The sequence below is a fragment of the Pezoporus occidentalis genome, unplaced genomic scaffold, assembly GCF_034315485.1.
Source record: "Pezoporus occidentalis ecotype Australia unplaced genomic scaffold, CSIRO_AGI_Poc_V1 ctg189, whole genome shotgun sequence".
Lineage (NCBI taxonomy): Eukaryota > Metazoa > Chordata > Aves > Psittaciformes > Psittacidae > Pezoporus > Pezoporus occidentalis.
In genome coordinates, this window is record NW_026913737.1 from 1 (window position 1) to 12,462 (window position 12,462).

At 48.5% G+C, this 12,462-nt stretch overlaps 1 protein-coding gene across 1 annotated transcript; it reads left to right on the forward strand.

Annotated features, from left to right (window-relative positions):
* The first annotated feature begins 225 nt into the window (after positions 1-225).
* Positions 226-12,061, forward strand: VAMP4 (vesicle associated membrane protein 4). The gene is made up of 7 exons (XM_062616153.1): positions 226-371; positions 2,268-2,314; positions 2,672-2,722; positions 9,357-9,457; positions 10,025-10,104; positions 10,247-10,298; positions 11,367-12,061. The coding sequence occupies exons 1-7, from the start codon at positions 306-308 to the stop codon at positions 11,393-11,395; spliced, it is 426 nt and encodes a 141-aa protein (XP_062472137.1). The 5' UTR covers positions 226-305; the 3' UTR covers positions 11,396-12,061.
* The last annotated feature ends 401 nt before the right edge of the window (positions 12,062-12,462 follow it).

The following is a 12,462-nucleotide window of genomic DNA, read 5'->3' on the forward strand; positions in this document are numbered from 1 at the left end:
ACCGGAACGGCGGGCCCCGGTGAAAGTGCGGGTGTCGGGCACCGGCTGCCCTTGCATTCCCCCTGCCCTGCGGCTCTTGCATCCTTGTTTTATCTTTCCGCTTTTCCCTCTTCCCCTTCCGGGGACACCGTGCAGGGCTCCCCGGGTGCCCGCCGGGCTCTGTCACTTCCTGCTGGGCCTGGCAAGGAGCGGCCTGGACCGCGCGGTTGAGTCATGGAACAGCGGGGTGACCTGGCCCGTGTCTGCACCTTTTCGGCAGGCTTCTCCTCCCGGGCACGAAGTCGCCTCTCCCGCAGGCAGAGACCATGCCCCCGAAATTCAAGCGGCACCTGAACGACGACGAGGTGACGGGCTCTGTGAAGAGCGAGCGGGTGAGTGCCGGCGCTGTGGGGCGGCCGGTCCTTCCGGTGCTGCTGGCCGTTACGGTCCGGAGCGGTGCCCGGGGTAGGCGCCCACGGAGGGCAGGTGGTTGTTAGCGCACCTTGGGGACCCTAAGGTCCCCGCACTGCCCCGTGCCGTTAGCCGCTGGGTCGGCCGGAGCAAGGTGAGCTGCGGCTCCCTTTGCCGAAGGGGCTGCTCTGTGTCCCGTGGCTACGGGGCCTAGAAGCCCGGGTCGCTGTCGATAATGACATTTAGTTAGTGGGGGCACTGTCCGTGCAGCAAACCTCATCTGTGTGTTTTAAAACAAACCTCACTTGGAGATCCTGTCTTGGGAACCTGATTCAGTTCCTTTAGGCTCTGAGATCCTGGTGTGCCCCAGTTTCCTGCCTCTGCACAGTTAGGCCTGGGCATCACAGCTCTCCCCTGCGTTACTGGCTGAAGGACTCTTGTGAAGTTACCCTGTGCTTTACAGGTCATTATTTTTTTTTCCCTATCACCAAGTTCCCCTGATGTTTCAGGCCTTGAATACAGGTCAGAGTGGTGCAGCTGCCTGTTTTAGACGAAGTGGATTGAACGTGATATGTTTGTTCTAGGGTCATGCTGTGCTAAAACTGCGTTTAGACCATAGTCTTAAATGTTGTTATGGTTCATGACAGCCATCGGCAAGATGAGGATCCTGTGTTGCCAAAGAGCAGTTTGCTCAGCCCTTGAGGGAGGCAGTGGCTGAAACTATTTCGTTGTCTTGCTGTTTGCTTAAGTAGATTAAGCAAATGTGACAAGGCTGGAAATGCAGGTGAGCTTTAAAATAAGAGTACTGTGTTTCAGGTGGGAGCTGCAGTTTATGCACAGAGGAAGCAGCTCTCGATACCATAAAGACAATCCTGTGTGTTCCTAGGCCCACATGCTTAGTGTGCCATTCCCACTCTTGATTTTTTTTTTTTTGACCCTAAGTAGATGTTCTAGGGAGCTCTTGGCTCGACTGGAGAATTTGTGCTGCCCTGTTATGAGAAATGAACTCTAGTACTGTCTGTCTGAAACTTTCAGGCTTAAGTGGGATTGCTCTTAAAAGTCAGGCTTTGGACTGTCTGATGTAGTACAGTGGAACAGCAGATCTGAGCCCAGGAGGAGCCCTTTGGTGCAAAGCAGAGGAGCTACGAGACCATTCTGCTTTCCAGACTGGCCATGGCTTTTGCTTGAGTTGAGGGTTTGGAAGGGCCAACCTCTCTGGACGTGCCTTACAGGGAGCCCAGCATGTTTCCTTGCAGTCATCCTTGCATCTGCTGCCATTAGATGGGTGGAGACACTCCCATGTCCTCCACATTCGGAGTGAATCCGACTTCCCATGTGGATGGGACACTTCAGGGTGGCTGATGTTCTTTGAGTAGCTGCCATTGACGAAGTGCAGCACTGGGGATTGTCTCTTGAACAAACGGGAGCTTCCTTCCACAGCTGGCCTGTGCAGGGGCTCTGCTTTTTGCTTGCTGACACTGGCTGCTTCTGCATCACAGGGAGTTGTACTGACCCCTGGAACTGGGATTTGAACCTTTGCAGGCAACTGACCATTGATATAAATCCAGTTTGGCTCAGCAGCAGAGGTGCAAGTTGTCCCGAGTCAGAGCTGCAGAGCTATGCATTAGTCCATGCTTGCAGAGTTAGCAAACACTGCTAAAGTGATAATAGCAGGACAGAGACATCCAGTTCAGACCTTGGTCACAAGGGGAGAGAAACAGAGTGACTCCAAACAAGAGTACTGTCAGTCCCCTCCAAAGGAGGGCTTGCACATAACCTGCAGTCAGAGGATCCTGATTGTGTCTTAAGAGCTGGAAGTGTGTATGGGAAATGGTGGTTGCTTGTTGATTTGGTTTGCCTCTTTTCTGTGCTTGCAGAGGAACCTGTTGGAAGAAGATTCAGATGAAGAGGAAGACTTTTTCTTGTGAGTTTCTGAATGGCTGCTCTAGGGAATGAAATGTCTTAACTGTCTAAGCTCCAAGACTGCAGGTGTCGAATACCAAAAGCTGCTCCCTTGCCTTGTAAGGGGGGGCTTGGGAATCAAGCCCTTTTATTCCTTTGAGATGAGGCTTGGCATCGAGCATGAATTAGATTTAATAGGTGTGACCTTTATAAGATTGGGGTGTCCCACGCATCCTAAGACCTGGGAGGGACTGATGGGAGGTATGAGAACAATCCTCTGTCCACAAGGCGTTGATCCTCTGTTGTGTATCTTTTGAGTCTGGTTTACAAACATGTTTTCATTGTACCTTCCATCCTGATTGCTCTTTTCTGCCTGCAGGAGAGGGCCTTCTGGACCAAGATTTGGACCTAGAAATGACAAGATCAGGCAGTAAGTTGCTGTTCCTCAGTGCCACATAGATAATACTTTATTCTGGCACTGTGAGCTCCTGCGCTGTCTTAACTATGTATTTCTTTGGAATATGAACATGGCTTGTACTTGCTTTCTTCTAACTGACATTTCCTTCCCTACATGTCCACAGCTAAGAGAAATCTCAAATTTGATCCAAGTTATCAAGAAAACATGCATTGACAGAGGCAAAGGGATAGGATTGTATTGCAGTAGACCAGTGGAATTTCTAAAGCTCTTGCTGTATTCTGATGATGATCTGTTTCCTGCTTTTATGAGGCTCACTCTCTAGAACATTAACCCTGAATTCTAACCTTTGCTAGCACCCTTTTTTATTTTTTTTTCTTTGTTGCTTTTTATTTCATCCTGTAACTTGCTCCTCAACATTACAAGAAAGCAAGTGGTCAGGAACACACCAAGACCATGTTTTTTGGATAGTAGCCTCTTCTTAAGATAAAAACCTGATATAGGTCACCTGAAGATAAGCAGTGACTCAGTGGGGTCAAAGCAGCTGGAAAACAGGAAACCATTATGGCTGGAGGAGGATTACTGACTGTATTAGGGCAAGAAGGAAGGAGTGAACACTCTGGATCCTTCTCCCATTGGGTCATTTCCTGGATGATGCTTGTTCTGGGTTCCAGTTTGTCCTGCGCTTATTTATGAGGGATGCAATGGTAGGATTTAATGGAAAAGGGGGGGATATTCAGAGACTCCTGATCTGTGTTGCACTGTTTCCTTTGGTGATCTTCATGGAGCCAGAACAGAGATGTATGCAGGGACTGATGACCAGGCATTACTCAGACTGTGTTGACCTGTGTGCAGCCTGAGTGTTGCTCTTCATTAGGGATTTTTTTCACGCCAGGAAAAAGGCAGAGCAAGCTCTGAGATGACTCATTGCCAGTGTTAGTGCCTGCCTGTGTGCCCGCTTGCCACATTACCTTGACTGATGAAGGGCACTTGAGTTATACAAGAGGTACTGTGTTGGTCACTGTGCCCTGTGTTTTCAGGAGGTCTCTGTTCCCTCCAAGGTGTGAGGATGTAGTTGACAGAGGTGAGCTGGTCCTTAGGGTAAGCCAATATGGATAAAGCCTCCCTCTAGGTCAGGGCCAGGCTGATCTGGAGTGGATGAGAGGGATGAGATTTGGTTTTATCAGTGGGGTTCTCCCCTCTAAAAAGGTGTAGAGGGGGTGACATCTATGCCTTTGTCCTCTAAAGGAGGGGCTTAGGTAGAGGAATAATACAGTTCACTCTGGTTTCAGCAGAGGAGGAAAAGGAGGGTTGGGTTTCAGTTATTGCTGAAACACTGTAAGGAAAAGACATTTTAAGGAGGAATTTGAGCATTTAGAGAGCTGAGGCATAGCTGGCTAAAGCTAGAGACTAGCTGTGTCTGGAGGAACAAGGTGTGAAGATAGGTGTAAAAAGAAACTGGATGCAGGATTGGATAGAGGCAAAGATGATGGGATTATGGGAGCAAAGGTGTGAAATACATTGGACGTGAGAGACAAGACTGGAAACTTTTCCTAGTTGTCTTTGGCAGCGAAGGAACTTGGGTCAGGGTGGTGAGTTTGGCAGCAGAGACCCTCAAAGCTGGCTCAGCTGCAGAAGGAGATGCTGGGGAACACTGCAAATTCCATAGGGAAAAGAGCTGATTTAGAGGCAGCAATAGCAACAGGAGAAAGTGTCACAGTCCCCTCTGTGCTGCATTTTCATCCTGATGTGTCTGGAGGTTCAAGCTCTATTGTCCCAACAGCTGCTGGGTTGGGGGAGACACTCCTGGTAATTAAGTGGCTGCATGAGGTTCCTTAGGCTCCCTTCTGTGACCTCCCTGTCCCTGGGGAGAGCTGCAGCTGAAAAGCAGCTTTTAATAACCTTCTATCCTTTTCCCAAAAGTTACAAAGAATAGGTAAGGGAGAGCTGATCTCTTTGCTTTTGCTTTCAGGCCGTGTGAGAAGTACTGAGTGTGTGTCATGAGAGCTCTTACTGCCTTTTTGGGGGAAGGCGAGATACTCATCTTCCACCTGTTTTATTTAGAACAGGAGCCTCTCATCGCAGGTCATATTTTCAAAAACACTACTAAAATCACCCCCTTTTCTGTGCTGCTTCACCTCCTACACTGCTGATGTTTCTGCTTTCAGGTGACTGCTGCTGGCCCTGGTTGTGCTGGCGATGAGGCTGAGCATGCTGCCGTGGTTCCCCAGTTGTATTGCTGAGGGTGGCCAGCACTGGAGCTCGGCCTCAGTGGTTCTGTCTGTCTCTAAGTTACATCTGGAGGAGGGGGAGGGTTTGGGGAATGGTTTCAAGGCAAGAGTTGACAGCAGCATCACAGGGCCTGGCTGCTTATCACAGGTTGCTGGCTGTGCAGTGGACCCCAGCCATAGTCCAAGCTTTCATTTAAAGGTGATACTGAGACCATGTTGACAGGCATCATTGTTAGGTATAATCATTTCAAGGACTGAAGGCTTCAGGGAGGCATTGGCTGCTGTCTTCCTCACAGCTGGGATGAAACAGCAAAAAAACCCCGTTATCTGTGGCGTGGTTTAGTGCTGACACCCCATTGTTGAGTACAGCAGGGCTTTCTGCTGGGCAGCTTCTCTGAAGAGAGACATGCCTTGGAGAACACTGTGCTTGGCTGGCCTCGTGCCTTTGCACTGTCCATCCAGCTTGGCTCTCCATCCTGTTCCCTCTTGCCTGGGTTACTGCCACAACGAGGGATGTTTGGGTTTAATTTGCACCAAAATACATAGCACTATTAATAACGCTGGGGTGGAAAATGTAAGTGTGTCATGCTAGCTGTAAACAGCCAGCTTGGAGACAAGAAGCAGCCTTGAGCAGCGCATCCCATGGTGCGTGTATGGGCTGTTTATGGTGTCTGAAGAATGCGCCACTGTTGTTAGGCAAACACTGTGACCATCCCAGGGAGTTTCTCAGTAGCTAACCTGGAGTAGCCAAAATGGGAAGGTTTATTCCTCCCACTCTGGACCCAGCAAAGCACTAAGAAAAGAGGAGCCTAAAGCAAGATGAGTGCTGTTGAGTCTCTTGTTGCTTTGATAGTGTACACTTGCTGTCCTTATTTAAAGCATCATATATGCCGCAATTAGTAAGAAGGAGGGTCATGGGAGGCATATTTTATGCTTTTGTCTTGCTTTCTTTCCTGGCAGGTATTCTCCTTCATTTCTCTTGGAAATCTGGCAGGAGTGAAGCACATGAAATACATGTGTCAAAAGCCAGTATCTCCCTAACAGGAAATACACTTCATATTAGAAGATTCATTCTCTCTTGCCAAATGAAACAAGAAAATATTTTCTTCTTGATGTGACTTGAATTTCCAACCTTAAGCATGCCAAACGAATGGGAATTTCTGAATTTGTTGTGAAACTGCAGGGCTAATGAATAGGCTGGGCACCTTTCAGACCCCTCCCAGAGAAGCATGTCTTGCAGCAGTGATGGATGGGAAAGAAAGAAAGCAAGGGCTGGCCTAAGGTCTGGCTAGAGCACTGTGTGAAGAACAGAGTTTCATTCCCTGGCTTGGTCTCTTCTTCCTTGCTATTTTCCAGGTTCTCTTTGCATCAGATTGATTTGAGCACCAGGAAGTACTGGGGTGCTCAAATGTGTCTGTGTTCCATGGGAGTTAAACTCTCGCAAATATTGAGATGTTTAAGCCTTGATTTCTTTGTGCTTCCACTCTCCATCTGTGAAATGCTTTGTTCGTTTGGGGATGGCTAACAGCATGCCCAAGCTATGCGCAGGTAGCAGAGGTGCACAATTTTTTGCCAGCAGCTCAAGTGAAAAGAGGCGCGATGCTGAGATGCAGCTTGGGCAGTAGGGTCTGTGCTCCATAGGTCTCTTCCAAATGCTTGATGTACCAGAGCAGCTTCAAATTACATACCTGCCCACTTTGCCTTGAACACTTTGGGGTGCCTCAGGACTACAGCAGCATCCCTCCAGATGCTGACTTGTACTTGAGGCATACCGTGTGGTGCCTTGCTCTGCACATTCCTAGATGCATTGTAACTGTGTGTGCTCCCACTTGTTCGTTGTACCAAGATAACTTGGTCACAGATCTGTTGTGGGAGGAAATCTCTTTATTTTGCAGCCAGTGAACTATTCTAGAAACATTTACATACTGCAGATGTAGTCTTCTGCTGTGAAACTGATGTTTAAAGCATTTTAGTTTTTGCCAAGCAAAATAGCAGATGTTTCCGCTTTTCTTCTCTCACCCCAAGCTATAGCAGCATTGCTGGCAGCTCTGAGCTGGGACTTGCCCATTGTGCTGAGGTAAGGAAACCCCCTTTGCAGAGCATGCCTCCTGCTCACGTCCTCACCTGCTGCCCCAGGAAAGGGCCACAGGGCTGCGCGTGTCCTCTGTGGGGTGAACACTTTATTCCACAGGCACCACCACGTTTCCCAGGCAGCATCTGCCTGCATCTTCAGTGCCACCTTCCATGCCTTCTCAACGGTGGCAGCTCTGCCTCATACCTTGTAAAAGGATAGGGATAGGGTCATGGGCACAGGGCATGCTCCTGCTGAGAGGTGTTTGGGGATTATCTGTGCCTTTCCCCTCCAGATAAGAAACTCCTGGCATGTGGCTGTCACTGCACAGTGTAGGTGGATTCAGAGATGCTGCTCCCACAAACTCTGCGATGTAGCACAGGGAAGGCAGGTTCCTTTCTTGTGGTGTCCTAAATAAAGCAAGTTTTCATATGCATTGCTGGAGTCCAGCATGTGCCATGAGGGCTGTTAAATCAGAAACTGGCTTCAGAGGTGTTGCCTGACTGTTCCAGCTCTGGAAGCCACAGTGGTGCTACAGAGCCTGAGCTAAAATGCTAAGATGGAAGCCCCTTCATATTCAAAGATCTGGAGCTTGTTTTAGAGCTTTTTTTTTGGGGGAAGCCTTTTAATGATATTCCTTGCCTGTGTTTGGAATCATAAGTCAATGTGAGCAAGGCATGTGCTTTTCCTTTGTGACCACTAGTGCTTGTGGCAGCTGCTCATCACTTGGTGCAAGCATCTCACTGGAGCCTGGGGGCTCTGTACCTCCTACAAACACCTAAACCGTCATCTATGATCTGCTCTGTGAGACGCATGTAGCTGATAGGGAGGCAGGAGAAATAGGTCAATGTGAACCTATGTCTCTAGTTAATTAATTAGTGGTTTGGTGGCTGGAACAGAGCCCTGCTCCTGATTCTGCAGTGCCCCACTGACTGGCCATGGGCAAATTGCTCTGAGTCTCTCTTGGGCCTGGTTTCCTGGGCCATGGTGGAGGATAATACTGTCCATCATCATATCAAGTGCTCTGATCTTAGGTGCTGGATGATGGCTCTCTGAGTAGTGGAGTTGGGTCTAGTGCTGTTGTAAAACCCTGATTTGGCAAAAAACATCGAGTTTCTGCATCTGTGAGATGGCAGTGGGGAGGAGAGGGTTTTGCATGGTCTGAAGAAGGTGGTGTGACTAGATAATTTGGGGAGCATGACAGTGTGGATGCTAAGCAGGTGCTAAAGACAAGGTGCTGGCAATCCTTTCCCTTGGGGACACCAGTGCCACACTGTTAATAGGAGGTGTGTGTTTATGATAATGTGGAATGCTGCTGAAGTGGCCTATTTGTGCTGCATATTTAGCAATTCCTGGATGCATTTTGATACGTTTAAAGTGCTTAAATGTTTTTAATCGAGGCAACCTAAGCTGTCAAACCTAAGACTTATGCAGAGTGAGTGGCCTGGAGCTATTTCTGGTTTGTTGCCCTGCGTGTGTGTTGCATTACCTCCAATACATTGCTGTTGCCACTTACTTTCTGGGAACGGTATGTCTCAAACAATGTATTGTCTCCCTAGGGGCCCAAGAAATTTCTTATTTCTGTCTCCAGGAAAATCAGAGTGTACTAGCTCCAAAATACAAACCAGAATGTAGCAGTATTTTTCCACCAGGAGAATTTTTCTGTCTTACCAATGTGCCTTTTTTTTATGGAATGAATAAATGCATTTATAATAACCCTGCGGGTGTGATTTTAGGCTACTGTTCACTGAAGCAACTACCCACAGAGTTGCGTAACCTATGAGAAGATGAATTATAATAACTTGGTTTAGTTCATATAAGCCAATTTCTTTACTGTTCTCTTGACACCCCTGGCAGAGTGGGATTCATTTAGCAAATCGGTTCCCAGAGGCATGAGTGCATCTTTATTTTCCCCTAGTTACTTAGCAAAGGTGCATTGCAAGGTTCTGTGAAATCTGGAAAGATAAGGTGTAATTTTTATACTTTAACTTTTGTGAGCTATTCTGCAGCACAGGTGCCTACCAACAGCAACTCATACCTTTTCTTACTGCATTTGGGTGTTAAAGATGTTACAGAGGGTACCCTATGTCTACTGACTTCCCAGTACCCTCTGAGCCCCTTGTGTTCTCTCACCCTTCCTGGGATTGCCAGAGACCCACCCCAGGTGATGCCATACCTCTTGCTTTCTTGCATCCCATCAACCTCCCTCCAGTCTTGTCCCCTTCAGTTTTTGTCAGTGACCTCAGGGATCCTGCGAGCCTGGGCAGCTCTGAGCAAGGGCTGGTGCTGCAGAGTACAGCTGGTGGTGTTTTCTTCTGCTCTTCATGCTGCCTTTGCTCTGCTGTAGTGTCCAGAATCAGGTGGATGAAGTCATCGACGTTATGCAAGAGAATATCACAAAGGTGATTGAAAGAGGCGAGCGGCTGGATGACCTGCAGGACAAATCAGGTGCGATGGTAAATGCAGCTCTGCTGATCTGTTCCCCACATCTCTTTCCCTGCTGCTGGGCCAGGTTACCTGTTTTCAGCTCAGAATGACAGACCTGGGCTTGTATTTTTGCCCTTCCTGGGAGAGGTGTATCACAGCCTTAGGCTGCAGATCTGACTTTCTGCTGACATTCCCTTTCCACCTCCGCCTTCTGCTCTGCATAGGGGCATTAGTTTGGAGGCATTTGGGTACTGTGATATGGTTGGTCCTTCAAGCAAAGGTAGATTGATCTGTTTCACAGTGGCCTGGAGCACTGTCTGCTCCCCTGCTGGCTAGCAGATCAAAATGCTGTCGTTGGAGGGCAGCCAGTACAAAGGGGGCTCAGTGGGACTCTGGCAGGTCTGTGTGTGCTCTAGCAAAGGGCGTCACATTGGCGTCTGCTGTGGCTTTGGTGAATCACGCTGCGGTTGGGTCTTTTCCACTAATGCAGAGTTTATTGCTTAAAACTGAGTGGAGTCAGTAGAATGAGTGGATGCTCCAACGCCCTCCTGTGTGCCACTGAGTCGCCTCTTTTCTTTCCTTTGATAGAAAGTTTATCAGACAATGCCACAGCTTTTAGCAACAGAGCCAAGCAGCTTCGGAGACAGATGTGGTGGCGAGGCTGCAAGGTGAGCAACAACAGGAACAGCAGAGGGGATGGAGAAGTTCTGCTTTCTAGCTGAAAAGATGCTGGAGGGCAAAGGCCTTCTTTCAGGTCAGAGCAGCTACATATGGCACCCTGTGTAACATGCCTCTGTGCTCCTCTTGCAGATGAAGGCAATCATAGCACTGGTGGCAGTCATTCTTCTGCTTGTGATCATTGGTGAGTAGCTCCAGGTCACCTCAGCCATGTCTGGCATAGAAATACCCATGGCACTCCACACTGTGAGTGCCACCACAGTGCTGTTGCTCCTGTGGGAGAGCACCTGAGCCACTGTGTCAGGCCCTGTTCTGCCTTAACATGTCCTAAGTGGTGCCTGTAGATCACTCTGTGCTCCTCTTCTGCAAGGCTTAAATGTGCATGCGGAGGGGCAGGCTCAAACCAAGTCTTGCTGATTGTAGCCAAAGAAAGCCAGCGCTGCCTAGGCAACACTGGATTGATCCAGGGCTGGCACCCATAGATCCTGAGGCTGGTGGGAATAGGTGGAAGAGTTTCAACCAGAACAATGACTTCCAAAGACCTCTTCACATATTATCAGCCAACTTGCAGTGGGTCTGCTCCCTGCACATGCTCTACCCCAGAACTGTTGTACTTAATTTTCAGCAAGTAGCTGTTGTGGGTCTGACATTGGTCCCCTCTGCTGCCCTCTGCCCTTCCCAGTCTCTCTGGAGCTCCCCATAGCAGTGACGCCACTGCTTTCCCTACCAGATAAGTAATAACAACCAGAGCATGTTTCTTCCAGGCAGAAGTAGTTCAGCCCTCTGCCTGCAGAATGATGTGCTATAGGGATCCAAGCAGCCCTGCATGGCAGCACTGCTTTTCTGTGCTACTGGGTCTGGAGGGTTTTCCTCTCACCCACTGTGGCCGGGGGCAGCTCTGTAACTGTTTTTGTTACTTCAGCCAAACCCTCGTGGCCTGTTTGTCCTCCTGACACACAGCCTGCAGCAGGAGAGGCAGAGCTAGCAGCAGTGCCAGAGCGTTGTAGAGTGAGAGAGAGTGATGGAAAATCCCATCTGGTTTCAGTTAGGGAAGCTGGAAGAAGATGAAGGTGGTAGGAAATGTTGTCTAGCATGTGTGCAGGCACAGATTGTATTAGCTTGAGCTTGGAAACACACTTTCTCTCACAGATGTTTGGTGTTTGTTGCTACAGGAATGGGGGGGGAATCTCTAGCAGGGAGGGTTGTTGCATGCAAAGGTGTGTGGCTGAGAGCTTGTTTCTCTGTTTTCCAGTACCTATAGTCCTGAAGTACCATACCTGACCAGGCAGCTGGAGACTTTGGTGGAGCTGGCTCTGGGATAACCAAACTGCTGTGTAATTTAAGTGAGATATCTGTATATAGCTTTGAAGTTGTTTTTCTCCAAGGAGTGAGGAGGCAGTGGCAAATAGCCAGTTCTAACAGTGTTTTAAGAACTGCCAAATGACCCTTTTTTGGTTGAGTACCTGCTACTGCTGTCAGATTTAGTTTTTTTCTTTTATATAAAACAGAAGATTCTGTTCCCAAACTGCCTGTTTTGTGGAATTCTGGGGCTCTGGTTTGGAACTGGCTACTTGCCACTACAGTCTATCTGTATATATGGTCGAGTTGTAATATTAATAATAAAAATACCACTTGAGCAGTTCCCTGCTGCCTGCTGTGGCAGGCTAAGGGGACTGTCCCTTCACTGGTGTAAAGGACAGGAAAAGATGTCTGAAGAGAAGCATACCATTATGTTACAGGGAACTGACCCTTCTGTGGAGAACTGCAAGGGTGTTTTTTCTCTGTTGTTCAAAAAAAAAAAGGGGGGGGGGGGGGAGGGGAATTAATAGGTTTTACAATCCAGAAGACTTTCTGGTCCTGCCATGGGAATGCACAAGTTCAGTGTTTTCAGTATTGCTGCTTACAGCTGTGACTAAAGACATTCCAGTAAACCTATTTTTGACTGTATATATGGAGTTCTTGCATATCTTCATAAAGTTCTGGAGGACATTCATGGCTTCCACTTCCAGGAGTCCTGAGGAAAGGGCCGTTTCAGTGTTTTCCTAACCAAAAGCAAGAAAAGTGGGTGAAGCCCAGCTTGATGGTACAAAAGATGCAGCAGGAGGACAGCAACTCTCCTGAAAGCAGTCCGCAGTGAGCAAGTCCACTTCACATTCAGAGCTCTTTACCTTAATGTGCTGGTTCTGAATGTCAGCCTGTTTTCCTGCCCTGTGGGGTGGGAGTTGTTCCCAGACACATGTGTGGAGAGATGTTGGGGCCCCTGTTCTGAACTAAGTGGGAGCTGAGCTCCTCATGGATGGAGTACCCCCTCCATGGGTGGTACTGCTGCGTTTGGGCTGTTTCCAGCC